The following is a 23,200-nucleotide window of genomic DNA, read 5'->3' as shown; positions in this document are numbered from 1 at the left end:
AGACCAGGACCCCTCTAGGGAGAAGAACTGGTGGCTGCGGACAGGTAAGAGAGACGTTCCCGACCGTGCTTTCCACCAGATAACCTCCTGTACCTTGGATCTTTGCACTGTGTGTGACCGCCTTAAATACACACTTTAAATAAAAGCTGGTTTAAATAAAAGCGGACGCTCTCTACGGCCAGTGCCACTTCTGTTGAAAAGGAAACACTGTTGTACTGTGATAGTACGTGTGTGTAAGCACACACAGACACAAGGTCTGGAGGGAAGCTGGGACTCCGAACAGTGGTCACTGGTGGGGAGTGGGATTGTGGGAGGGGGGAGGGGCAAAGCGGAGCATTTATTTTACACGGTTCTAAATCATTTAAACTTTTGCTAGTATGTAACAACCAAAACAGGCACTTTTCCCTAGGAGTGTGGCTGAGGGCCTGCGGCACACTCTGTCCAGTCCCCAGCCAGCAGAGGCCCACCAGGGGCAATTCCCATACCCCTCCCCGCCCAGCACCCCACCCTGCCCTCCCCACCCTCCTCAGAGTTCCGAGCTTGGCCCCAGGCAGTAGGTCTGCATAAGCTACCCAGACCCAACACACCAGGCCCCTGCTCCAGCGGGCCTCCAGGGCTTCCCCTGAACCCCCAAACTCCTTACCCCTTAAACTCCCCACTAGCCGGAAGAAGAGTCCACTGGAGTCAGGGGGAAAAACATCCATGTAGGATTTATTACAACACATTGTTCCCAAATACAAAAGGAAGGACCGGATGCGGAGCGGAAGGTGTGGCCTCATTGGGGAGGGGTAGGAGGCAGGAGTGGGCAGGGAGCAGCCAGCCCCAGAGAGACTGGGAGCCTGGGACCCGGGGGACCTGCATCCTCTCTCCAGCTGGACTTCCCAGCAAACCACATGGGGGGAAGGTCCTTTCTGGGGTGAGCCTCCATGCCGGCAGGCCAGGACAGGTGGGCCACACAGGGGGGCTGGGGAGGGGCGTGCGGAGGCTTGGGGAGGACTCCATGGTCCAGCCCTCCTGCTTTGGACAGTGGGTGGACCAAAACCAGGAGGGAGGGCCTTGGCCCCCTCACCCAGCGTATGGGAGGTCAGCGGTGGAGACAGAACCATCTTCCCCATTTCGGCTGCTCCCTTGGGGTGATCTGTGCCTCAAGGGCAAGAGCCAGAACACACTGGGGCCCGAGAGGCCCCCGCGCCTCAGGGTGAGCCACAGCGATGCTGGCGGCCATGAAGAAAAGGAAGGGAAGGGAAGGGAGGAAGTGGGGCCAGCAGTGGGACCTGCCTCCTGGGTTTCGGGGCCCAACCAGCAGCCCCGCACCACTGTCTCCTGGACAGCATGGGGGGGAGGTGAGGAGGGGCCCAGTGCATCCTCCACACCCAGGGTCACCTCAGAAACCCAACGAGACAGACGGGGGCACATTTACATAATTAATAATAATAATTAACCAATAATAATAAATACTTAAACCCCTAATCCATAGATTGCAAATACAACAATGATAGCTTATTTTCTTGGGGAAAGGGTGGGGATGGGGAACAGGAACAAGACTTTTGCTCTGAAGAGGACAAGGACACTGGGCTGGAGTGAAAACAAGAACAAAGAGCGAGGAAACAGCAGGGGGTAGGGGCAGCTTGGTGGGCATCCCCCCTCCCCGCTCCAGGACTCAGTCCTGCCTGGGCTGCCCCCACTGCAGCGTCCCTGGTCCCCAGGCGGCTAGCCCTTACTCCCAAACTCTAGGACATCTGAACCGGTGGGGAGAAGCCACTCTGGTCCCCAAAGCCTTGGGTCCCATTGGCCCAGGGGGGTGTGGGGCAGGGGTAGTGAGCTTTTCTCCTGCCCTCACCCTCTAGCTGGCCCACGTGGGGCGGGGGCTGGCACGTTACCTTGCAGATACTGGGGAGAGTCCAGAGGGCAGCAGCTTTGGAAAAGGGGGTGTGCAGAGGGCTTTCTCTCCTGAGAGGCCCCCATGGGGTTGGGGCAGACATGGCAGACATGGCTGCATCCACATGTCAGGGGTCTTTACGTGCCTTGAGGTGGTTCTCCCAAAGCTAAGACCCCACCCCCTGGAAGCATAAGGGTCTAACAGGGGCTAACTTCCCATTCCTGACAAAAAACAAGAACGCCTCACGAAGGCCCCTTCAACCACAGGTAAACATACCTGAATTCCAAATACTTCCTGGAGGCATGAAGCTGGGGGAGGCCCAGAACATGACCCTGAAGTCATTCCCTTCCCATAGCTGGGGCTGGGCCAGCCCTCATTCACTCAGCTCCTCTTGCCTTGAGATCTGCTCCCCCTCCAGTGGCTACCCCATACTGCTCCATTTCCCCACCTGCCCACCTGGCAGGGGACTCTACAGGGCACCAGCAAGGGACGGGAGAGGGAGGCAGCCTCCACTGGAGCCCAGGCTTAGGCAGGAAAGTGGGGGCGGGACACCCTCATCCCGTCCCTGTCCTTGGGACCCATGTCACATGACACAAGAACCCCCTCTGCCTAGCCCAGCCCCTACCCTGTTCCATTCTCCAACCCCACTGAAACCCTGGCTCCATCCAGCCAACACTCCGTTAAGACCCACAGGGACCAGGTCTGAGGCCGGTAGGCGGCAGGGGTGGCACTGTGCCACCAAGGCCGGGCTCCAGCTGGTGGGCAGGGACCGACAGGGCCTCCTCTGTCCCACCCCGGGTCCTGGGGCCAGCCCGCCACCTATGGCTTTGGTGCAGAGATGGAGAGCGGAGCAGAGAAGGAGAGGAGGGGAGGAGACAGGGAAGGGGGGGGGTTCTGCGGCTCAGTTTGTGGCAAAGGTTTTTTTTTGTTTGTTTTGTTTTCCCCTTTTTCTTACGTAAAAAGTGCACGAAAGCTCTGCAGCCTCCCCGCAATGGTCAGCAGTGTTTCCTGTGGGGTGGAAGGTGGGGAGGGGACCCCAAGCCTGGCACCCAGCTTGCGGCAGAAGGTGGCCTCATATTGCTTAGAAACATGTTTCATTTTAAATACCAGACAGTAAAAACAGAGGACCGCCTGAATCGTTGCCCAATCATTGCCAGAATGAACAGCTTAAATAAATAAAAAATCGAAATATTTACTTCTGGATAAAAATCGCGGTAAAATCGTTTACCTTTCTTTGTACTATATATAATCTGTATCTACAGCGGCGGCTGCAGAAGGCCCAGCGCAGGCCCAGGTCAGCGGTCCCGGCCCGCCGTCAGGACACCTCTATGACCTCCACGCTGCCGGAGAAGCTGGCTTGCTTGCCCAGGGCGGCCAGCTCCTCTCCGCGCGCGCGCCCTTCCACCATGCCTTCCTCGAACTCCATCTGGCAGCTGCGGCGCTTGAACTGCGTCTCCGGGGCCGGCTCCTCGGGCCAACCGGTCCGCGCGTCCCGGGGCTCGGCCCGCGCCGCCTCACGCCGCCGCAAGTCACAGCTGCCGCCGCCCGCGTTAGGCCCGGTCGGAAGGCCGAAGGGCACGAAGCGCGCGCCGCCCACGCCGCCCGCGCCCTCGGGGCTGAAGCACCAGGGCGCGTCCGGCGACGGCGTGCCCGGGGAGTCCAGTGGCGGTGCCCAGCCCCCGGGGCCGGTCGGCTGGCCCGGGCCAGGCAGCCCGGGCACTGACAGGGCCGAAAGGCCGTGTCGCGGAGTCTGCCGGGCCGCGTCCCCGAAGTTCAGGGCCAGGCCGTGCGCGGGGGAGCGCGCCGGGGAGCTGGCCGAGGGCCGTGCGCGCCGCCGGGGCCGCGGGCGCGCCTCAGTCGCCAAGTCCGGGCTGTCAGCGCCAGGCGAGGGCAGGCCCAGCGCGCCCCCGGGGCTGTCCAGCTTGCAGAGCTTGGGGGCCTCGCCGGGGTCGGGGGGCCCGGGGCCCTCAGGGCGCCGGCTCGGCGCGTAGGCCGACTTGATGTCCAGGGAGAACGAGCGCTTGAGGCGGTTGGTGTCCTGCAGGCGGTCCGAGGAGAGGTGCAGGCCGCGCAGGCCTCGCTGCAGCGCGCTGGTGGCCGGGGCGGCGGCAGGCGTTGGGGGCTCCCCGCCCGCGCCCAGCGCGCCCTCCCTGGCTGCGGTGGTGGCGCTCTCTGAGGTAGGTGGTGGCAGCGGCGGCGGGGGGGCTGTGGGGTCCGGGAGGGGCTCTGGGGTCCCTGGCGGCGGTGCCCCGTCGTCCTGTAGGGTTGCCAGCAGCTTCAGGCTGCGCTCGTACTCCAACAGCTGACCCAGGAAATTGAAGTTGGGCGAGATGGACGGGCGCCGGTCCTTCACGAACCTGGGCCAAGGTTCCAGTCAGGGCCAGGCCAGGGCCAGGCACCCATCTGGCTCCACCTCCTGACTCCCCCTGCACCCAGCCATGGGCGCACAGCTGATGCGCAGACCCATAGGGTCTGGTCCGTGCGGGTGGGGGCGGGGCTCAGGTTCCCTCCCCTGCCCAGGCACCAAGTCAGGGGACTTGAAACTCTGGGTGGCAGCCTCATCCCAGCCCTTCTGTTGCTGGTGGGAAAGGAGATGTGGAGCCACAGGCTGGAGAGTTCCAGATGGGGGCTCAGGACAGAAGGAGGGGCTACCTGTAAGCATCATCAGAGGACATGCCCATGGTCTTCATGATGTAAGCGATGGCGATGGTGGCAGAGCGGGAGATGCCGGCCAGACAGTGGACGATGACTTGGCAGCTGGACAGCTTGGCTTTATCTGGGAGCAGGTGGGCAATGGGATGGGGGAGGTCCGGGGTTCCACAGCCCCTTCCTACCTAAGCGATAACCTCAGGGGACCCCGCTCTCCTTCCCGCCAACAATCCCAGCCAGTTCTCAGGGACCTGCACTCTTGCAATGTTTGTGTGTGTGCCGTGTAGCTCACATGCCGGCTACACATGCACATGCCTGTGCACACACAGGGTGACTGCACCCCGCGAGCACATACACACACCAGGCGCTGCCTCTCCCCCTGCGCGTGCAGGCCCCGCCCTCACCAATGAACTCGATGGACTTGTCCAGCCAGGGCAGCAGCTTCTCACAGTAGTTGTCATTGACAGGGATACGCATGAAATGGCTCTCGCAGATGAAGTCTGGCTTGGGGCACGAGTTGCTGGCATTGAGGACGTAGCTTATTCCGTTTTGGGTCATCAGGTCCTGGAGGGTCAGAAGGACAGGTTGGGAGGAGGTGGTGGGGGGGAGGGGGTGGAAGGAGGGTGACTTCTTCCTCCCTGCACCCAGGCAGGATCTTGGAATCTTGGGGTGCTGGCACCCCAGAAGCACATCAGGTGAGCCTGCCTCTTGGAGCCCCAGTGACTTTCATCTTGGCCTTGACATGTCTGGGCCAGGAGCCCACAGGACCTGCTCTGGGGTGGGGAGAACCATGGTTCTCTGCAGCCCCACCCACAGCCTGCGGGAGGCTCAGAGGAATTTATGGCTGCCTGGGCGGTGCCTGTACCCTGTTCCCTCTTTACCATTTTTAAAACACGGGATCCTTTCAGGGCTGGCCAGGGGCCCAGTGACATCAGCAGTGAGGCAGCTGGCTCCACTGAGGGCTGGGGAGCCTGCTGCTTGGCCCAGCCCCCACGGGCCTTCCCCCAAGCCCTGTTTGGTCCTGCCCTGACCCTGTGGGCTCCCCTCTGGCTCTGTTCACCCTTCTCTCTCCCCCACCCCCACCCCCAATCCCACCCCCCCATCTCCCTTTCTCCCAGCAGAGCCCCTGGTAGAGCACACACCTTGTTCAGGACATCTTTCTGAGAGCCCAGGTAGAGGTGAGGCAGGATGCGGGTCAGGCCCACGCTGGGCACGGGCAGGCAGGGCTGGGAGAGGCTCATGGGCAGCAGGGCGGCTGGCTTGCCCTCACAGAGGCCAGGGAAGCAGGAGGAGAAGGTGGCAAAGCCCCCTGCAGGGGAGAGTGTGGTCAGTAGGCGGCCACCGGGGCAGGTGAGCTGGCCATACCCAGCCCGTACCCCAGAGCCGAGGCCTAGCCGCTGAGTGTCTGGCCAGAGCACCTGGTTTGTGTCTGCTCACCCGGTATGTCCTGAATGTGGAGGGCAGCTGTGACCACGGCGGGCGCGTGCCGCTGCCCACCCACAGGCTACTCCACTGGCTAATTAGGGGCTGGCCTTGCTGAGGACGCTGTTGACAACGCCCATAAACATAGCCATAGTGGCTGGCCAGTGAGGCTTGGGGCCCAGGCAGGGAGCAGCTCCCAGGCCATGGAAGTCTCTGACGGGAATGTGGTTCACAGCCCCGAGAGGAAGGGCCCTCCCCAGCTCCTGACACCATGGCTTGCGGCCAGGCCGGGCCTTCCTGCCCCCCTGTGCTGATGCAATCCCTGCCTCCAGTTGGCTGGGAGCCCCGGGCTAGGCCTGGGTGCCAGGACCAGGAGGCAAGGGTTTCTGAGGGCCCTTCCCCCAGGCATGACATCACCCCTGGAATTGGCACAGCCCGCAGTGGCATCTGTGCTGCCATTCTGGCTCCAGCCCACCCTGTGGGAGAGGACAGGGGCACAGAGGCCAGCAGAGGGCAGGGGACCCTGTGGACAGGGAGCATACAGCCAGAGAGGGCAGAGTGCCACACATGGCTGCCTCCCACACGTGTCTGTGTCCGGGACTGCAGATGTGGCAGAAGGAGCCCCTCTGCCGGCTGGACAGACCTGAGTTTGAGTCCCTGGCATGTCACGGACCCTGTGCGTGACCACGAAGAGGGAACACATCACTCCTCAGACCTCAGGGGCCTTGTCCTGCCTGCTGCTTGGACAAGACACCAGCCAGGAAGACTCACAGTGAGGACAGGTCTTGGCCTGGCTGGACTGGCCTGTGGCTCAGATCAGCTGCTTGGCAGCACCCAGTGCCCCCCTCCACAGCTCTTGGGAGGGCGGGTAAGAACTGCCTGGGGTCCTTCAGAGCTGACCACACTGCTGGGCACGGGTAGACTCTACAGAGCATGGCATGTCCCTCTCCACAAGCATGGTAGGCTCCTGCTTCTGGCTGTGACTGCCCACCAGCCACACAGAAACAAGTGGGCTGAGGCCTGAGATCCTACCCACCAGAGGGGGCAGGCCGTGAAGGCAGTGCTGGGACCCCTAGTGCTCTTTCCTACCCTCTTCCTCAGAGGTCATTGACTGGGGCCTCAATGACCCCTGAGAACAGAGAAGCCTGGGGCCTCAGCCTTCTCCCTGGCCAACTCCAGGGGCTGTTTGTGGGTACCTCCCATCAGAATGCCTGCTGAGGGGGCTCTCTGAACCTCCAAAGGAGGCTTGACCTGGGGCCTGGAGCTGGGGAGTAAAGGCAGCAGCCTGGGGGGCGGGAAGTGTCCCTCCTGGAACCTGCTGGTCCCGTGGGAGGAGGCTGAGTGTGAGCTCCGGGTGCCTGGGTGCTCCTGCACACTGTCCAGGGCCAGTAGGCATGGGGGGCAGACTCTGCCCAGTCTCTGCAGACCCTTCTCTACACACAGTCCCCTGGGTTCCCCCTTGCTTCTTCTCTACTCTACCAACTGCTTGGCCAGAGTGGGTGAATTCCACCAGGGCTCCATCCTCCCCAAAGATGGAGGTAGAAGAGTGTGGGCAGGTACACAGACCTGACAGCCTTGGAAGCAAATCCTCACGCCCCAGGCGCTCCCTGCCCCTGCACACCCCCACAGATGACAGCACAGGTAGGCACTGAGGCTCCATCCTGTGGAGGTGCCAGGTGGCTCTGAGAAGTGGGTGAGAAGGGAGGGGGCTGGGAGCTGAGAGAGGGGCGTGTGCCCCACCTCAAGGTATCGCCAAGGGCAACCCTGCTTGCTGTGCTCGGGATGTCAGGGCAGGTGAAGGCAGCTCACCCGCTTCGTCACAAAGAAACCTCAGACATGCACAAAAGCAAGCGTGTGCGCCCAGGCCCTGGGCCCATCCATGGCTCTCAGGACATGCAGCCACTGCCAGAGACCTACTCCTGCCTCAGTGGCCCTGCTGGGAGTGCGGGGTCCACACTGCACAGGGGCTGTGCCCACTGCCGATGGTCCGAGGCCAGACTGGGGCGGACAGGGCGCACCTTGGGGTCGCCTCAGCTGGTTGCCACAGGTGGCACCTGGGCGCTCTGTGGGTGCAGCCCCACTTAAAGGGCGAGGCTCCCTTCCCATCCCAACCCCTTCCCCCCAAGTCACAGACTGTGCAGCTGGAGGGGGAGGGAGTCACAACAGCCATCCTCAGCCCCAGAGAGGCCTGTCCCAGGGCTCTCCTCCACTCCCTGCAGATCCCCATCAGGTGGGATCCCATCCCTCCCCGCACCAGCCTCTCAGCTCCAGGAAGGATGGGGTCCTTGCATTCCAGCCTCTGCTGCCGCAGCGACACTGCTGTCTCCAGCAGATGACTGAGCAGCCCTCCTGTGCTGAGTCCTAGAACCACCCCTCTCCCCATTCAACCTGTCCTCCCTGTCTTTTCATGCCTGTGCCCACCTTGCAGGGGCTGTAGGCAAAGCCAGTAGACTCCCCCCGAAACCCTGGCTCCTGATTCTGTGTCACTAGGACTCACTCCCTAGTCACCTGGGCCCAGGACTCCATCCCGATGGCCCTGGAGGAATGGGAACAAATAGCCCAACCTCCCAGGTAGGGATGGCATTGTATGGAGGAAGGGCAAGTGGCAGCTCAGGGCCTGAGAGAGCTGGGAGGGGCACAGCCAAGTCTCAGGTAAGCCCAGCTTGACGCAGGTCAGGGGCTCTGGGCCCCTTCTTCCTCCTTCCCAGACCCTTCTGCCTTGTGTGGGTGGGGGAGGGGATACTGCCCCTTCCCATCCTGAGGGATGAAAATGGAGGGGGGCTGGTACCCAGGGGGCAGCTGCCCAGCCTAGAATCACCTCCCTCCCACATGTGCACCCAGCCTCTCATTATTGGACACATGCCATGAGCACCTACTAAGTGCCAGGTACAGAGGCTGCATCTGCCAGCATGACAGCATCTTCATCTGCCCTCTGGCTCAGAGCCCAGTGGGGTAGATTAACCCTAGCACAGTAATGTGACTCCGGGTGGAGCCCCAAAGGAGCCCAGGGCCACGCATCTAATCCAGACAGGCTCCCTGGAAGAGGGGGTATTTGTACTGATCTTGAAAGGACAAGTGAGAATGTGCCCAGCGGAGGGCCAAGGACCAGCAGGCATAGAGCCCACCTGAAAGGGAGTGTGACACAGGGGGGCTTGTCACAGGGGGCTGGGTCTCTCCCCAAGGACAGTGGTGTGGAAGGAGAAAGTACAGACTGCGCGATGGTTTGACGGGAGTGAGGGGCAGGGAGGTGGCTGCAGGTTCTGGCTTGAAAGTGCCTTCAGGGTCTGGGAATCCCAGGGTTGGGAACATGGTGAAGTGGGGGACAAGGGATTTCAGAAACTGAGGTACGAGAGGGAGATCTGGATGGAGAACCGTCACTGGTGCAGCGGGAGAGGGCCCAGGACAGATCGGCCAGGGTGGTTGGGAGCAGAGCCAGGACTGGGCAGCCAAGAGTCACTGTGGGGGGGTTAGGGGAGCAGGGGGAGGGAGGGAGACCAGGAGGGGAGAGGAGAGCAGTGAGGAGGTTCCTCAAGGCTCCTGAGCATCCTCCCCTCTCTCCTCCAGTGACCAAGTGACTGGCCACCATGGCTTGGGGCCCTGTCTGGAGGAAAGGAAGGGAGGGAGGGAGGGAGGGCGGTGGGTCGGCACCTTGGTTGCCGGTGTGCACGCTGCCCTCTGTGCTGGGTGTCTGAGTCCAGTGCTCGGCACGTCTGGTCTGAGTGGGCACAAGGTAGAGACCCTGGGCACAGCTCTGGGAGTCTGGTAGTCACGTGTCCGTGTGCCTCCCCCACCTGTGTGTGTCTGTAGTGGTCCTGTGCATGTCTTGGTGAGGCATGTATCTGTGTGTGTTGTGTATGTGAACTCTGGGAACTGGAGAGCCGTAGAACTGCAGATTGTTGGATGCAGCCATCACCCGGGGTTAAATCTGAGGGCTGAGAAGGTGGGGAGGAGAGGGGAAGGGAGAGAGAACAGCGGTTCTGGGCTTTTCACAGCTGTCCTGGGAGTACAAGGCACCCTTGCCAGGCCCAGCTCGCTGCCCTAGCCAGCAACCTGGCCACGGGGTCCTCTGGGAGTCTGAGGGGGGGGTCCCAGGGGAGCTCGCTCCTTGCCCCTGCCCTCCCCAGCAACCCTGTCTCCCAAGCTTTCCTCCTCATCAGTGCCCCCACCCCCACCTCCCCAGGGGCTGAGGGTCTGGGGCAGGGCCAGGGGCAGGGCCAGAGGTGGGCTGGGGATGCTTGCTGCCTCAAGGACAATGGTGGGGAGAGGGATGAGGAGTCCATGCAGAGGACCCGGGATGTGCACCGGGTGAGTGTTGTGGTGGCTGTGGCTACTGTGGCGGCTCGGTGGCCGTGGTGGCTGTGGTTACTGTGGTGGTTGCGGTTACCGAGGTGGCCGTGGTTACCGAGGTGGCCGTGGTTACCGTGGTGGCCGTGGTTACCGTGGTGGCCGTGGTTACCGAGGTGGCCGTGGTTACCGTGGTGGCCGTGGTTACCGAGGTGGCCGTGGTTACCGTGGTGGCCGTGGTTACCGAGGTGGCCGTGGTTACCCTGGTGGCCGTGGTTACCGTGGTGGCCGTGGTTACCCTGGTGGCCGTGGTTACCGAGGTGGCCGTGGTTACAGTGGTGGCCGTGGTTACCGAGGTGGCCGTGGTTACCCTGGTGGCCGTGGTTACCGAGGTGGCCGTGGTTACCCTGGTGGCCGTGGTTACTGCGATGGCCGTGGTTACCCTGGTGGCCGTGGTTACCGAGGTGGCCGTGGTTACCGAGGTGGCCGTGGTTACCGTGGTGGCCGTGGTTACCGAGGTGGCCGTGGTTACCCTGGTGGCCGTGGTTACCCTGGTGGCCATGGTTACCGAGGTGGCCGTGGTTACCGTGGTGGCCGTGGTTACCGAGGTGGCTGTGGTTACCCTGGTGGCTGTGGTTACCGAGGTGGCTGTGGTTACCGAGGTGGCTGTGGTTACCGAGGTGGCTGTGGTTACCGTGGTGGCTGTGGTTACCGAGGTGGCTGTGGTTACCTTGGTGGCTGTGGTTACCGTGGTGACTGTGGTTACCGTGGTGGCTGTGGTTACCCTGGTGGCTGTGGTTACTGTGGTGGCTGTGGTTACCCTGGTGGCTGCGGTTACCAAGGTGGCTGTGGTTTCCATGGTGGCTGTGGTTACCCTGGTGGCTGTGGCTGGGCATGGGGACTTTTAGGAAGGAGCCCCAGTACCTGCAGTCCTCAGCTGGGGGTGTGACACATAGTGCTGGAAGGAGAGGTTCATGGCCCCATTTGAACAACCCCCACGACCTGTGTGGCCATGGAAAAGGCCTGACATTGGCTTTGGTTCTGGTGCCCAGGGCAGAGGATCAGCTCTGTCCCTGCCTCTGTCTCACCAGGAACCTTGGGTGAGTCCCTTTCCCAGTCTGAGCCTCAGTTTCCCCATCTACAAAACCGAGGTGGGGGGACCCATACGCAGTTTCAGACCGTGAGTGCTGCCCTGGCAGAGCATGGGGCAGTGGGCGTACAGCCTCAGACATAATGAGTGTCATGGGGTGAATGGCATCCCCAAAAGATATATCCAAGTCCTAACCCCTAGTATCTGTGAAGGTGATCTTGTTTGGAAGTGGTGTCTTTGCACATATAACTAGTTAAGTTCATATGAGGTCATACTGGAGCAGGTGCGGCCTAGTCCTATGTGACTGATAATCCTGTGTGTCCTGATTAAATAGAAGAGACACAGAGACACACAGGGAAGACAGAGGCAGAGAGTGGAGTGATGCAGCCACAAGCCAAGGAAAGCGTGGGCCACCAGAGGCTGAAGGGACAAGAAAGAATTCTCCCCTCAAGTCTTCAGAGGGAGCACAGTCCTGCCAACACCCTGAGTTCAGACTCCTGGCCCCTGCACCGACAGAGAATAAACTTCTGCTGCTTTCAGCCGCTTAGTTTGTGGTGCTTTGTTACCGTGGCCTCAGGAAATGCAGCTGGGGACAGGTGGCCAGTGTAGGCAAAACCCAACCCTCTGGTCATCTTTGCTGATCTTCCCAGCCCTGTCTCTCACCTGCCCGCCTGTCCTCGCTCTGCCCCCGGCACTGCCTACCTGCAGTCCTGCACCCACTCCAGGCTCACCCCTGCCTCAGAGCCTTCCCCCTGCACCCCTCTCCTGACACGCTGGCACCACTTGGACACCCTTGGGTTTGGGCTCACGTGGCAGCTCCCCGGAGGGTCCACCTTGAGCAGCCTGGCTTAAGTGACCAACAGACCCCCAGCCCCCTGCAGCCTGACACGGGGTCCTCAGGGGCCTGTCACTGTGGGTACTCAGGACACGGCGGGGGAATGGACAGGTGGAGAGGAACATTCCATTGCTGTGTAAGGAAGGGCTGTGATGGCATCTCCATCCTCTGTGCCTGCCCTGCACCTGCCACAGCCCCTGGCATGTAGAGACCAGGTGGCAGGTGTGTCTTCAGAGGCCCAGACCCCAGCTGGTAGGACACACATCCCAGAAGAGACCAGCTCCATCCAGCTCTGGGTCCTGCCCTTCGGCTCTTCCAGGGGAGGATTTTACAGCGTGGCCTATACCAGGATGGAACCATGGAGCCTCTGTGTGTGTGTGTGTGTGTGTGTGTGTGTGTGCGTGCAGAGGGCTTCTCAGCCTCAAGCTGGTCCTGTCTGGGAACTGGCTGGCCAGGCTGCCTTTGGAGAATGGGTCACCTGGGGGGGCCTCTGCTCATCCCCTGGGGGGCAGCTGTGATTGGCTAGGCTGTTGCTAGGCAACCTGCACTGAGCCCAGCTTTCCAGGGGATTTCCCTGGTGTGGGACCGGCTCCATGTCAGACTTCCAGATGGCGGCCACCACCAAGGGAGAACTCTGGGAGGGGGCTCCTAAGGTGGGGCCACCCGTTTGCCCAGGTCCCATCTTCCTCTCACCTCCAGCAGCACTTGAGGTTTCCTTCTGCCCGCCCCCACCTGCTAGTAGTGGTAGTGGGCTGTGTGGAGGGGGTCCAGAGGAGGCATGGTAGAGTCCTGGGTACTGTGAGGTACTGAGTGAGGCCCCTGCCCGCCCCGCCCCAGCAAAGGATGGATCTGGCCCCACCAAGCTGACGTGGGATGTGGGGAGAGGCCAGGGAGGGTGTGGGTGAACTTACCCGTGAGGATGGCGACGCTGTCGAAGCAGCCATCCAGCTTGCTGAGCAGGAGGGAGAGGAAGCTGTCAGCAGCCAGCACGCTGGCGTCCCGCGTGCTCTGGTCATAGACCACCACGTCCTGCGGCTCCGCGGCCTCCACCTGGGGGCCGTGAGGGCAGAGGTCAAGGTAGCCCCTGCTGCCTCCCACCGCCCACTGCCACCGGCCGAGGGAGGAGCTGCTGTCACCTTGCTGCATATGGGGAAGACCTGAGGAGGCACTGGCCACACACCTGACATGCTCCCCCACACCTGGACAGATGGCAATGCCCAGAGCCCCATTGCCAGCACCACCCTCTCCTCACACAGGCAGGCCATCAGGGGAAGGGAAGCTCATGGTGAAGGGAATGATGATGGGCTGTGCCAAGGAGACGGAGGTGAGGGAAACAGGGTCTGCCTGGAGGCACGTACAGGTGCACGTGGAGGGAGGCACAGGCGGGGCTGGCTCCCTGGGTGCCCAATGCCAGGGAAACCTGCCCAGAGGGTCCCTGGGAGGCCTATTTCGGGGTTTCTAAAGTGGGGTCCCTTTGAGTTGGGGGTCTCAGTAGAGCTTCCCACTGAGCCAGCACGCCACTCCTCCCCTCCCCTCCTCACCAGCGATGGGGAAATGGGGTGCTGCGCTGGGGACCCCCTCTACTTAGGAGGCAGCGCAGGAAGCTGGGCTCTTCCTCTCCCTCCCCCAGTGCAGGGGGGCGGCCCCAGGGGTCTGGAAGCTGAGCAGCTTTTGCTGTAGATGGTGATCCGCCCCCCCCCCCCCCGCCAGCACACGCTGCCCAGTCAGCTGAGCTGCCAGCAGCTGATGATGTCACTGGCAGCCAATAGGATCGAGCTCTGGCCGCATCCTCAGGAGGTGATTAATCAATGGATGGATTCCCCACATGGGACCTTGGGGAGTCGGTCTGGCCGGGGTGGGGGACTCCCGACAAGGCTGCCCCACCTGGGTCATCTCTCATCTCAACACTGTGCTGGGTGTGCCACCCCACAGCTTTGCAGGCATGTCATCGCTCCCCAGGCCACAGGGGTGGGGGGGTCCTGAGCCCCAGGAGGCAGCGGTGGAGGAGGGGCTGCTGCCCTCCCAGCCCACTGGCCCACACGACCCTCCCCAGGAACAGGACTTGGGGTTCCTGGGCAGGATCGAGGCATCCCTCCCAGTGGAGGGGATAGAGACATGTGAGTCCAGTGCAGGTGACCCCGACTTTCCTGGGGGCCGCAGAAAGGATTCCAGGCCACTGAAGACTCCAGACAGGAAAAGGGACCCCTCAGGGTGGGCAGGTGTGAGAATTGGGGGGCTGGGGACATGGCTGCTCTATTTGAGCCACTTGACTACCCCACCTTGTCCCCTCTGCGTTGTCCAGACCCAGCAGTCCCATCCCCTGTGTGCACCCGAGCTGTCCAGGGACCCCCACTGCAGCCTGCACCCTGTGTGTATACCCACACACCTCACACACCCATTCACCCTGTGCCCAGTGCTGGGCCCCGGAATGGGGGACACAAACATGCAAGCCCAGGGCCCCTCAGGAGCTGAGTGGGAACCCTGACATGGCCAAGGCTCTGGGTCAGAAGGAAGGTGACAAGTACAGGGAGATGGTGTTGTCCTCGGGGGGGTGTCATCTGTGCAATTCTGAGAGGTCAGCACTAGGCAGGGATGGGAGGGACAACTGTGGCCCCTCGGAGTGTGCTAACCACAGGAGCTCAGTTCAGGTATGAGGGGCAGGGGGGCAGGGCTGGCTGATCCAAGGGCTCAGGCACCTGGCTGGAGAGCCCCTGGAGGCAGTGGTGAGCCCCTGCAGGTGGTTGGGAGCCCATAGAGGCAGTGGAGAGCCCCTGGAGGCAGTGGGGAGCCCCTGCAGGTGGTAGGGAGCCCTGGAGGAGGTGGGAGCCCTGGGGTGGGAGAGGCCTGCCTGGGCATGGCTGGTACCTGGCTTCGAGAGGCCGGCTGGACAAGCTCGGCGATGGTGACCTTGCCCTGTTGCAGCCTGCGCTTCACCAGCTTGGAGCAGCAGATGTTGACAGAGCTGAGCACATGCCAGCTGTTGTACTCCACGAAGGAGCGGCTGTCAATGACCAGCGGCCCCCCAGGCCCTCCCCGCAGCAGGCTGGCCAGCTTCTTGGCATCCATCACCTTCCGCGGGAGCCGATCCCCAGCCATGGTGGGCAGTGGACTTTAGGGAGGGACCCCTGAAGCGAAGAGGGGCTGTCTGATGGCCTGGGGTCTGGCCTAGAGTTTGGAGTGACTGGGCATGGCGCCTGACCTGTGGGGAGAGATGGTGGTCAGCAGGGCTGATCCCTAGGCAAGGGCACTGGCCAGCACCCCCCTCCCAGGGCTAGCCTCAGTGGGGCCAGTGGTGGGCCCGGAGCCTGTCCCCATGGGGCTGTCCCCGCTGGCTGGAAGATCAAACCCCACTAGCCTCCCAGGTGAGTGTTAGAGTCTACCACCCACGAAACTGGAAGAGTCCTTAGGGCAGAGCTTGTCCAGCCCTGGCCTGTGCAGGCCACTGTGCCGGCCTCCTAAACAGGAAGTGGCACAGAGGGGCTGGGGACCAGAGTGGGGTGGGTCTCAGGGCTCTGAGAGTTCCCATCCTGTTCCAACTGGGCCAGGCAGGACCAGGCTCAAGTCCTTCCTCTGGGCCCTTACACACCCGAGAACACGCCACCCCCCACAGCTTGTGTACAATCTCCCCCATTCTCGGGGTGCAGACCCCATTCCTCTGGCCTCGTCTTCTAGCTCCCAGGACCCCAGCCAAGCCAGCGGTCCAGAACACTCTCCCCTGTTCTCTTCTCAGCTCTGAGCTGTTGGAGACCCCCACCCTTCCCTAGCACCCCCCAGCCTCGCACAGCCCAGTCCTCAGCAGCTCTCTGATCCCCTAATCCTGGACTCCGGTGGATGGTGGGGGCCAGCTGCCTCAACGAGCTAGGGGGCTCCCGAGACTGACCTCCGGATCTTGGGCTGAGGGGTGTGTGGAGGGAGGAGGAGGACAGGGGCTAGGGGATCTGTGAACTCCAGATCTGCAGGGTAGAAGTCCCCTTCTGTGTACTTGGTGGACAGCCTCTGCCTTCCCCCACCCCATCAGTCCCCTGCCACCTGCCAGGATTGGCCCTTCTCTAGCCCCACCCAAGTCTCACAGCCCCCCAGGAGGCAAGCACCATCAGGATGATGAGTTTGCTTTAAGTACGGGGAAACTGAGGCTCAGGGAGGGGTGGGACCAGTGCAAGGTCACACATAAAGAGGCTGCAGGGAACCAGGCCCCCTAGCCCCTCTGGAGGCACCCTTCGCAGAGGGCCCTTCATGGTTGCCTTCCAATCAGAGTCTTCCCTCCACCCCCCAGCTCAGGGTTGGGAGAGGCTAGGAGACAGATAGACCCCCAGGGCCCACAGAAAGGGGACCACAGTGGGCAAAGGCCCCCAACTCTCAGCTACAGAGGATGCTGGGTGGCTTCCTGAAGACACTTGTCACATCACGGTACAATGACTCTGGAGACAATGGTGGCAGCTGCCACCATTTCTGGACCACCCCCTCGGGTGACTGCCAGGCTGGACACTTCACACGCATCACCCCCTCCACATAGGAATTCTCGGGGTCCTGAGTCACAGCAGAGGAGGTAGGGGCCAGGGAGGCTGTAGAACAGCAGGTGCCAGGCAGGTAAGGGTCGTACACTCACCTGGCCAAGCCCGTGGATAGTGGGCCAGCCCCAGAGTCTCACCCCCCACACTCCACACACTCCTGTCTTCAGCCCCTTGGGGCTCAGCCCCCACCTGGCTCTCCCCGCCATGGGCATGGCTGTGTGCCCCTCCAACCACCCCTCCTGTGGCCCTGGGGCTCCTCTGGATGGGCAGACTGGAGGCTGTGCCATGGCTGACACCATGGAGGTGCCCCAGGGTCTGAATGGTCACGGGCCTGGTCAGCGGCAAGGGCATGGGACTCAGTGCACAGACCCCTCCCCTTAGGCCTCCTCAGGGTCTCCTCCACCGTGGGGACCAGGCCAGGGAATGGCTGGGCCACACCAAGCAATTCAACAGCAAAGGGTCTGCCTGCCGAGAGAGGTCCCTGTCTGACAAAGGGGGTCCCCACCTGTCAAGGGGGAATCACTATTCCATTCCTGTCTGAGCTGCTTTGGGAAGCATATCCTGGGTTCTGACATGAATCTTCCCCACGGTGGTGACAGGCCGGACCAAGGTGAGGAGCAGAGACCCCTGCCCTGGGACCATGGGACCTAGATTCTGGCTGGGAGACCCAGGACCTGCCCAAACTCTGTGACTCCAGAGGGCATGGCTAGCGGGACACAGGCATCAGAGGGTCCCTGCTGGAGCTGGGGTCACCAGGGCCACCATGGCTTCTTCATGTAAATGGGTGGCTGGTCTCTCACCTGAAGACCAGAAGCCAACAGAAGCTCCAGTACAGGGGCGAGGGGATGCCAGGAGGGTCTGGGGGTCCATGGAGGCGTGGTACCCAGGAAATCAAGGCGGGGGGGGTGGGGAAAATGTGCCCAGAGGGTGGGAGGGCAGGGACCTGGGAGGGCAGGGACCTGGGAGGGGCAGGGCCAGCCGGGCTGCAGGCAGTGGGCAGGGGCTGGAGGGTGAGCAGGTGGGCCCTCCCACCTGGTACCTGTCCAGGCCCCTGTCTTCTTAGGAATCCTCCCAGCTCAGCCCCATTAACCACCGTACTATTGTTATTTGCAGCCGAGGGGGACTCATTAGCAAGTTAGCACCTCTGCCGTCACCATGGCAACAGCAGAGGTGCCAGGCAACCGCTTCTCCTGCCACAGCAGCCACTGAGCAGGCTCGGTGTGCAGATCCACGGAGGTCCCGCCCCTCGCTCCTCTGGTCCACCCTCAAGCAGGTGCCCGGAGCTGGTACCTTCTGGACCCCCGCCAGGGCCCGGTGGGCAGGAAGCCTGGCAGGGTGCCAGCACCCACCCTGCTCAAGTTCATGTGTCCCCTCCTGCTGTGGCCCCCGCCCCCCTTCCTCCCGCAGGAAGCCTTTCCAGGGAACCCTCTTCACCGCTGCGTCTCCTTGGACAGAGAGCTCCCAGGGGAGGATCCCTCACCTGCCACCTTCTCACATGCTATGGGGCAGGACCCAGAATGGGGCCAGGGCAGCCGGGACACTGAGGCCAGCCTCTCGCACGCCGGCAGTGAGGCTCCAGGGGGCCAGGTGGGAGCAGGGAAAGATGCATCCGGATAGAGCTTGAGCCTGCGTTCTCAGAGACCTTGTGCCCAGACCACCCCAAACCAGGCTCCCCCCTTCCCTGGAACAGAGTGGGGAGTGTCTGGGTGTGGGTAGAGGAGACAGGGCGGGGCTCCCCAGGATAGCTTTATCTGCCCTTATCAAAGGACTTTGAGCCCAGGGGTCAGCAACTCCAAAGGCAGGAGGAGGCCCCTCCCAGCTGAGGTGGGGCCTTGCCCCTCCCCCTTGGCTGGGTGGGTGCTGCCTGGAGGCCACAGGGGCCTCACCAGGGAGGTCCAGTCGGCAGAACCTGGCCAGTGCCTGCTTGGAGCAGGAACACTGCCCTGGTATGCGCTGACTACACGCAGGGTGCCTGGAGAGCACCTCCTTCCCACACTCTGGCCCCCAGGTGCAACTAAAAAAAACCCAATTTTTTCAGTTGCAACTAGTCACAAGAAAATGTGTGCACATAGGTGTGGTCACGGGCCACACACCTGAACGTGCACACACACACACTCGCCTGCACAGTCACGCATCCACGACCTCCGACTACAAGTACCAGCTCCACACCTCAGCTCCATGCACTGGGGCACCCACAAGGTGCATTCACGGCCCTGAGCATGCACACAACCAGTCACGGCCTGAGTCCCAGGGCGCACCCCAAACTCCAAGGACGGCATCCTGGCAATGCAACCTCCTGCTTGGCACCCTGTGGGGTGCCTGGCACACAGGGGTAAAACAACCAAACCAGTTGCCATTGATTGGATCCCAACTCCTGGCGACCCCACGTGTATCACAATAGAAGTGGGCCCCATAGCGTTTACGATGGCTGATCTTAACTGTAGCAGATCACCAAGCCCTTCTTCCCAGGCAACTCCGGTGGACTCGAACTCCCCACCTTCTGGTGAGCAGTCAATCTGTTAAGTGTTTGCACACGCACCCCCCCCCCCCCGGTAAAGGGCCAGCATGGAGGAAGCTGAGGTCCTGACAAGTCTGTTCACCGTGCCCGGGGTGTCTCTGGAGGCAGAAACAGGGCACTGAGGGGGCCAGGGTGAGGGGTGCCGAACTGCGGAGGCGAGGCCAGTGCTCACGTCAGTCACCTTCCCCTCATCCACTCTCTCCATGTCTCTCAAATGCCCTCGTCCCTGCACCCGTCTCAGCCCCCTGGGGTAAGTGGGGGCAGGACCCAGGCTGGCCTCCACTCTGCCCCAGGCTTGGCCAGTGAGAAGCCAAGCAGAGTCAGCCTGCACCAGACACCGTGGGATAGGGGCTTGCTGCCCTCAGTTCTTGGCAGTGGGGCGCAGGCTGGAGCAGGTGGGACCCTGAAAGCGCAGGACCCGCCAATGTCCACTTTCCACAGTTCCCTCCCTGGCTTGTCTCACCCCACTGATTTGCAGGCCTTCTACCGGTTACTGTCCTCGTCATATGTGCAGGAGCAGCCCAGGGCTGCTGCAGGTTACTGTGCTCCCATTTAGACACTCAGGGACAGCCTAGGGCTCCTACTGGTCACTGTCCTCCCTATTACATGGTACAGCCCAGGGCTTCTACTGGACGGTGTCCCCCATTACATAACTGGGACAGCCCAGGCCTTCTATGGGTCACTGTTCCCTTGTTACACATGTGGGGTCAGCTCAAGCCTTCTACTTCTCATTGCCCTCCCCCCCCCGCCATTATACACCTGGGACAGCCCAGGGCTTCTCCTCAGCCCTCACAGTCCTCATGGTCACAGTCTGGCCCACCTCCTTCCTGCTCTGGTTTGGCCCCCTCCTCTGCTTTCCCTGTGGGCCGCACATCTAGAAGATGTGGCCAGAACTCCCTCTGGCTTTCCTGGACCCAGCTCATGTCCCCTGGGGCCCTGTGTCCTGCTGAACCTTCTGGGTCCCTACGTCTGCCTTCACCTGAGCAGATAGGTGAAGCTGGGAAGGGTGTCTGGAGCAGGGGCCTGACTTTCAGCATCGCCCCAGCCTCCATTCACAGAACTCCCTGTTCCCTGAGGGGTCTCCCCAAGGGCTGAGGCAGGAGGGGAATAGAACCTGCCCAGCCACTCTCCCACCTGCCCTAGGCTGGCTGCAGCAGCAGGTATTTCAGTCAGACTCCAGGGTGAACTCCCAGCTCCTCATCACGTGATCTGCTACAGACAGTCCTGGGCAACCCAGGGAGCAAGAGTGTTCCGTGGAGGAGAGACAGGAGGCCCTGGGAACTCCACGCAGACCCTGGGAGGCTGGGCCCCAGGCCGGAAGCCCACTGCCCCCCTGGCCTGCAGCTCCCTTCCCCATGCCTGCACAACAGGGACCACTGCAGCCCCCACTGGGCTACCCCTCTCCTCCATCCCACAGAGCCCCCACCTCGCTGCAGCACCTGCCCCACCTCCCCTGCAGAAGCCAGTCCATCTCTGTTGCTGGGAGCTCTAATAAAGGCTAATTCTCCCAGCGATCTGGTGGGGGCTGAACCCATTATTATCCCCTCCCCCCCACCCGGCCATAGGCACCCCCACCTGGGCCTGCCTCCCCCAAGGTGGGCAGATAAGCAGAGGGAGGCCCGGGCCCTCAGCCTGGCAGTGCCAGCCCCTCCCCCCACACCGCGCTGCTTCTGCAGCAGCCGCGGTCTTTATTCCGCAGAGGCCAGCTGAGCACCCCGGGGTGGGAATGCGCCTGCGGCCCGGCCAGAGGGGGGAGGGCCTGTTGCCCTCCCCATCCTACCCCAGCCTCCCACAGGTCAAAGGCCCTTCTGCAGCCAGCTCTCCCGGTATCTCCCGATGGCCAGGGGCACGGATGACCTCCAGTTCTAAGGGGGATGTAGGTGGGCGTCTGGGCGAGATCCAGGCTGGATTCCAAATGGCCCCCTTGGGTCCCTGATTTACTTCGCCACCCCTTCCCCCAAAAGAAGGACTTGCCAGGAGAAAGGCGAGGGTGGCCAGGTGTGGGCAGCGGCGGGTGTCGCTGCGGGCTGCAGGAAGGAGAGAAAGGGCTCCCGCCCGGGGCGTCCCTGCAAGCGGGGTCAGGCTGCCGCCTTGCGCCCCTGGCCCCGCCGAGCCGCAGGCACCCACGGGCGCAGCCGCCGCCGACACCCTGGGAGCTGCGCCCCGGGCCCCCCAGGCCTGCCGGTTAACCCCTTCCCCGCCGGCCGCTCACCTCTCGCCGCGCTCGCCGCTCCGGGGCGCCCCTGGGTGCAGCACCGCTCTCAGGCCGCCCGCTCGGCCGCGCCGCCCATGGGTCCGGCGGGGGCTCGCGCAGCCGGGGCAGGGGCCGGGGGGGCGCGCAGGCCGCGTCGCCGTCGCCGCCGTCGTCGCGGCCGCCGCGGGGAGCGCTCGCTCGAGCCGGGGCGCGCGCACTGCGGGCGGGCACGCGCGCTCGCGGCGCGCATCCCAGCCCGGGCTCGGCGTGCGCGGCCGGTCCGGTCCGGCTTGGGGTCCGGGGCGCGGGCTGGGCTCGGGCCGCCGCGCTCGGACGCGAGTGACAGGCCCGGGGCGGAGGGCGGGCGCCGGCCGGGATGAGGTCATGCCGAGCGAAAAGGGCCCTGACGTCACCTGTAGCCAATCAGCGCGCGCGGCTCGGGGGCAGGTGACGTCAGTGGAGCCCAGCTTCGGGTGCCGATTAGAGGCCGCGGCCGGGGGCCGTGGGTGCCTGGGGGGGGGGCGGGGGCGGGTCCTGCCACGGTCGCCCTCCGCCATCCGCTCTCACCCCGCGGCGGCTCTTAAAGGGCCCGCGCGGGGCGTCCACGGTCAGTGGCGGCCCTGCCCGGGGACCCCGCCTCCAGGAAGCCTTCCGGCCGGGGCTAGACCCCACCGGGACCCACGATCTTGGCTCACACAAAGCCACAGGGAGTCCGGCAGAGCGGGTGCTGGGTGCCAGGGTCGTTGGCTCCCCCCAAGAGCGCCCACATTTGTTCCAGCGCCCCCTCCCCCCGGCGCCCCCCTACCTCCCGCAGACTGTGAGCGCTCGCCGCCTTACCTGCGGCTTCTAGGTTTACCCTCTCCGCAATCCCTGGAGATGGAAACCAGGACCCACCTCCCACCCCATCTACTTGGGAGGAAACTGGAAGCGCAGACCTCATGAATTCTGTGGCGTGGGAGTCCCCAAAACCCACGTGCTCCCCAGTGCTGCTTTGCGCCCCAAGCCCCACTGACTGACACTCAGCCCTTGACCTTCGGGTGAAAGCTGCCCCTAAACAGCCCTCACGTGCCCCCCCCCACGGGCTGTCGAGTGTCGCCCACCTGGACCACCGTGGAACAAAAGCAAGCGGGCCCTGCTTGAAGCTGGGCAACTGGAGCGGGAACAAAAACACATGTAATTACACCTGGGGCGAGTGCTCCCCCGGGAAGCAAACAGGGGTCAGAGACACACTGGACTTGGCGTGGGGGTAGTCCAGGGCCACCCCCAGGAGGGGAGGTGCCAGCAGAGATGGAGGACTCCCTAAGGTGGGAGGGGACAGAAGCCTCCGTCGGGAGTGAACTGGCTGTTTTTGGACCAGGAGGAGACCTAGAGGCCAGCTGGGCAGAGCCAGGAGTACATGCTAGTCCCTCACTGGTGGTTTCTCCAAATATTTATTGTCTTCTGGGGCCTGGGCACTGGGGATCCAGTCCCGAGGAAGCGGACAGAGACCTCCAGCCAAGGAGCCCTGTGAGCCTTGAAGGCAATTATTTTTGAGGTGTAGGTGTATACAATGGGGCTTCTCTATGGGGAATGGGGTGGGCTCTCTCCCTGGGAGGGGGAGGGAGCTGGGAGGCAGCTCTCAGTCTCTGCTGGCTGAAAGAGGGGACCAAAAATGGATCAGGTAGGCCTGGCCCGCCCCCTCCAGGGTGGGGTGCTGGGGAGCTTTAGGTGGGAATGAGGATGGCTGGTGCTGGGCAGGGCTCTGGAGGTGCCCCCCCATCCCCTGCCCAGTTCTCCCCACCAGGCGGTACCTGCCTGAAAGCTTTGGACACAGTAGGT

General features: G+C 62.9%; 2 protein-coding genes across 18 annotated transcripts; both read right to left on the bottom strand.

Annotated features, from left to right (window-relative positions):
* Window positions 1–691: 691 nt before the first annotated feature.
* Window positions 692–22,251, bottom strand: DUSP8 (dual specificity phosphatase 8). Of its 3 annotated transcripts, none has more exons than XM_049892876.1 (7): window positions 22,220–22,251; window positions 15,025–15,358; window positions 13,071–13,209; window positions 5,671–5,837; window positions 4,933–5,092; window positions 4,532–4,655; window positions 692–4,236 (listed from the first exon to the last, which is right to left on the bottom strand). In XM_049892876.1, the coding sequence occupies exons 2-7, from the start codon at window positions 15,253–15,255 to the stop codon at window positions 3,195–3,197; spliced, it is 1,863 nt and encodes a 620-aa protein (XP_049748833.1). In that variant the 5' UTR covers window positions 15,256–15,358; window positions 22,220–22,251; the 3' UTR covers window positions 692–3,194. The 3 variants fall into 3 exon arrangements, with proteins under 3 accessions (XP_049748833.1, XP_049748831.1, XP_049748832.1); XM_049892874.1 differs by lacking the exon at window positions 22,220–22,251 and adding an exon at window positions 21,401–21,552; XM_049892875.1 differs by lacking the exon at window positions 22,220–22,251 and having other exon boundaries at window positions 15,025–20,702.
* LOC126081205 (mucin-22-like) lies at window positions 5,966–13,060 on the bottom strand. Of its 15 annotated transcripts, XM_049892892.1 has the most exons (4): window positions 10,807–13,060; window positions 10,717–10,752; window positions 10,591–10,626; window positions 5,966–10,500 (listed from the first exon to the last, which is right to left on the bottom strand). In XM_049892892.1, the coding sequence occupies exons 1-4, from the start codon at window positions 11,128–11,130 to the stop codon at window positions 9,937–9,939; spliced, it is 960 nt and encodes a 319-aa protein (XP_049748849.1). In that variant the 5' UTR covers window positions 11,131–13,060; the 3' UTR covers window positions 5,966–9,936. The 15 variants fall into 15 exon arrangements, with proteins under 15 accessions (XP_049748849.1, XP_049748859.1, XP_049748844.1 ...); XM_049892902.1 differs by having other exon boundaries at window positions 10,591–10,752; XM_049892887.1 differs by having other exon boundaries at window positions 5,966–10,482; window positions 10,591–10,752.
* Window positions 22,252–23,200: the final 949 nt, after the last annotated feature.

The sequence above is a fragment of the Elephas maximus genome, chromosome 7 (assembly GCF_024166365.1).
Source record: "Elephas maximus indicus isolate mEleMax1 chromosome 7, mEleMax1 primary haplotype, whole genome shotgun sequence".
Classification (NCBI taxonomy): Eukaryota; Metazoa; Chordata; class Mammalia; order Proboscidea; family Elephantidae; genus Elephas; species Elephas maximus.
Note: the sequence above shows the minus strand (reverse complement) of the source record. Positions and strands in the feature narration are given on the sequence as shown.

Bases quoted from the DNA above. Each gene is read 5' to 3' on its own strand.
- LOC126081205 (XM_049892887.1), bottom strand. From the start codon at position 11,130: ATGCCCAGCCACAGCCACCAGGGTAACCACAGCCACCATGGAAACCAC. The intron at 10,753-10,806 runs CTCGGTAACCAT...AACCACGGCCAC, and splicing joins ACCACGGTAACCACGGCCAC to CTCGGTAACCACGGCCACCA. The intron at 10,483-10,590 runs CTCGGTAACCAC...AACCACGGCCAC, and splicing joins ACCAGGGTAACCACGGCCAC to CTCGGTAACCACGGCCACCA.
- DUSP8 (XM_049892876.1), bottom strand. From the start codon at position 15,255: ATGGCTGGGGATCGGCTCCCGCGGAAGGTGATGGATGCCAAGAAGCTG. The intron at 5,838-13,070 runs GTAAGTTCACCC...TCTCCCCTGCAG, and splicing joins CAGCGTCGCCATCCTCACGG to GGGGCTTTGCCACCTTCTCC. The intron at 4,237-4,531 runs GTAGCCCCTCCT...ACCTTGGCCCAG, and splicing joins TCCTCTGATGATGCTTACAG to GTTCGTGAAGGACCGGCGCC.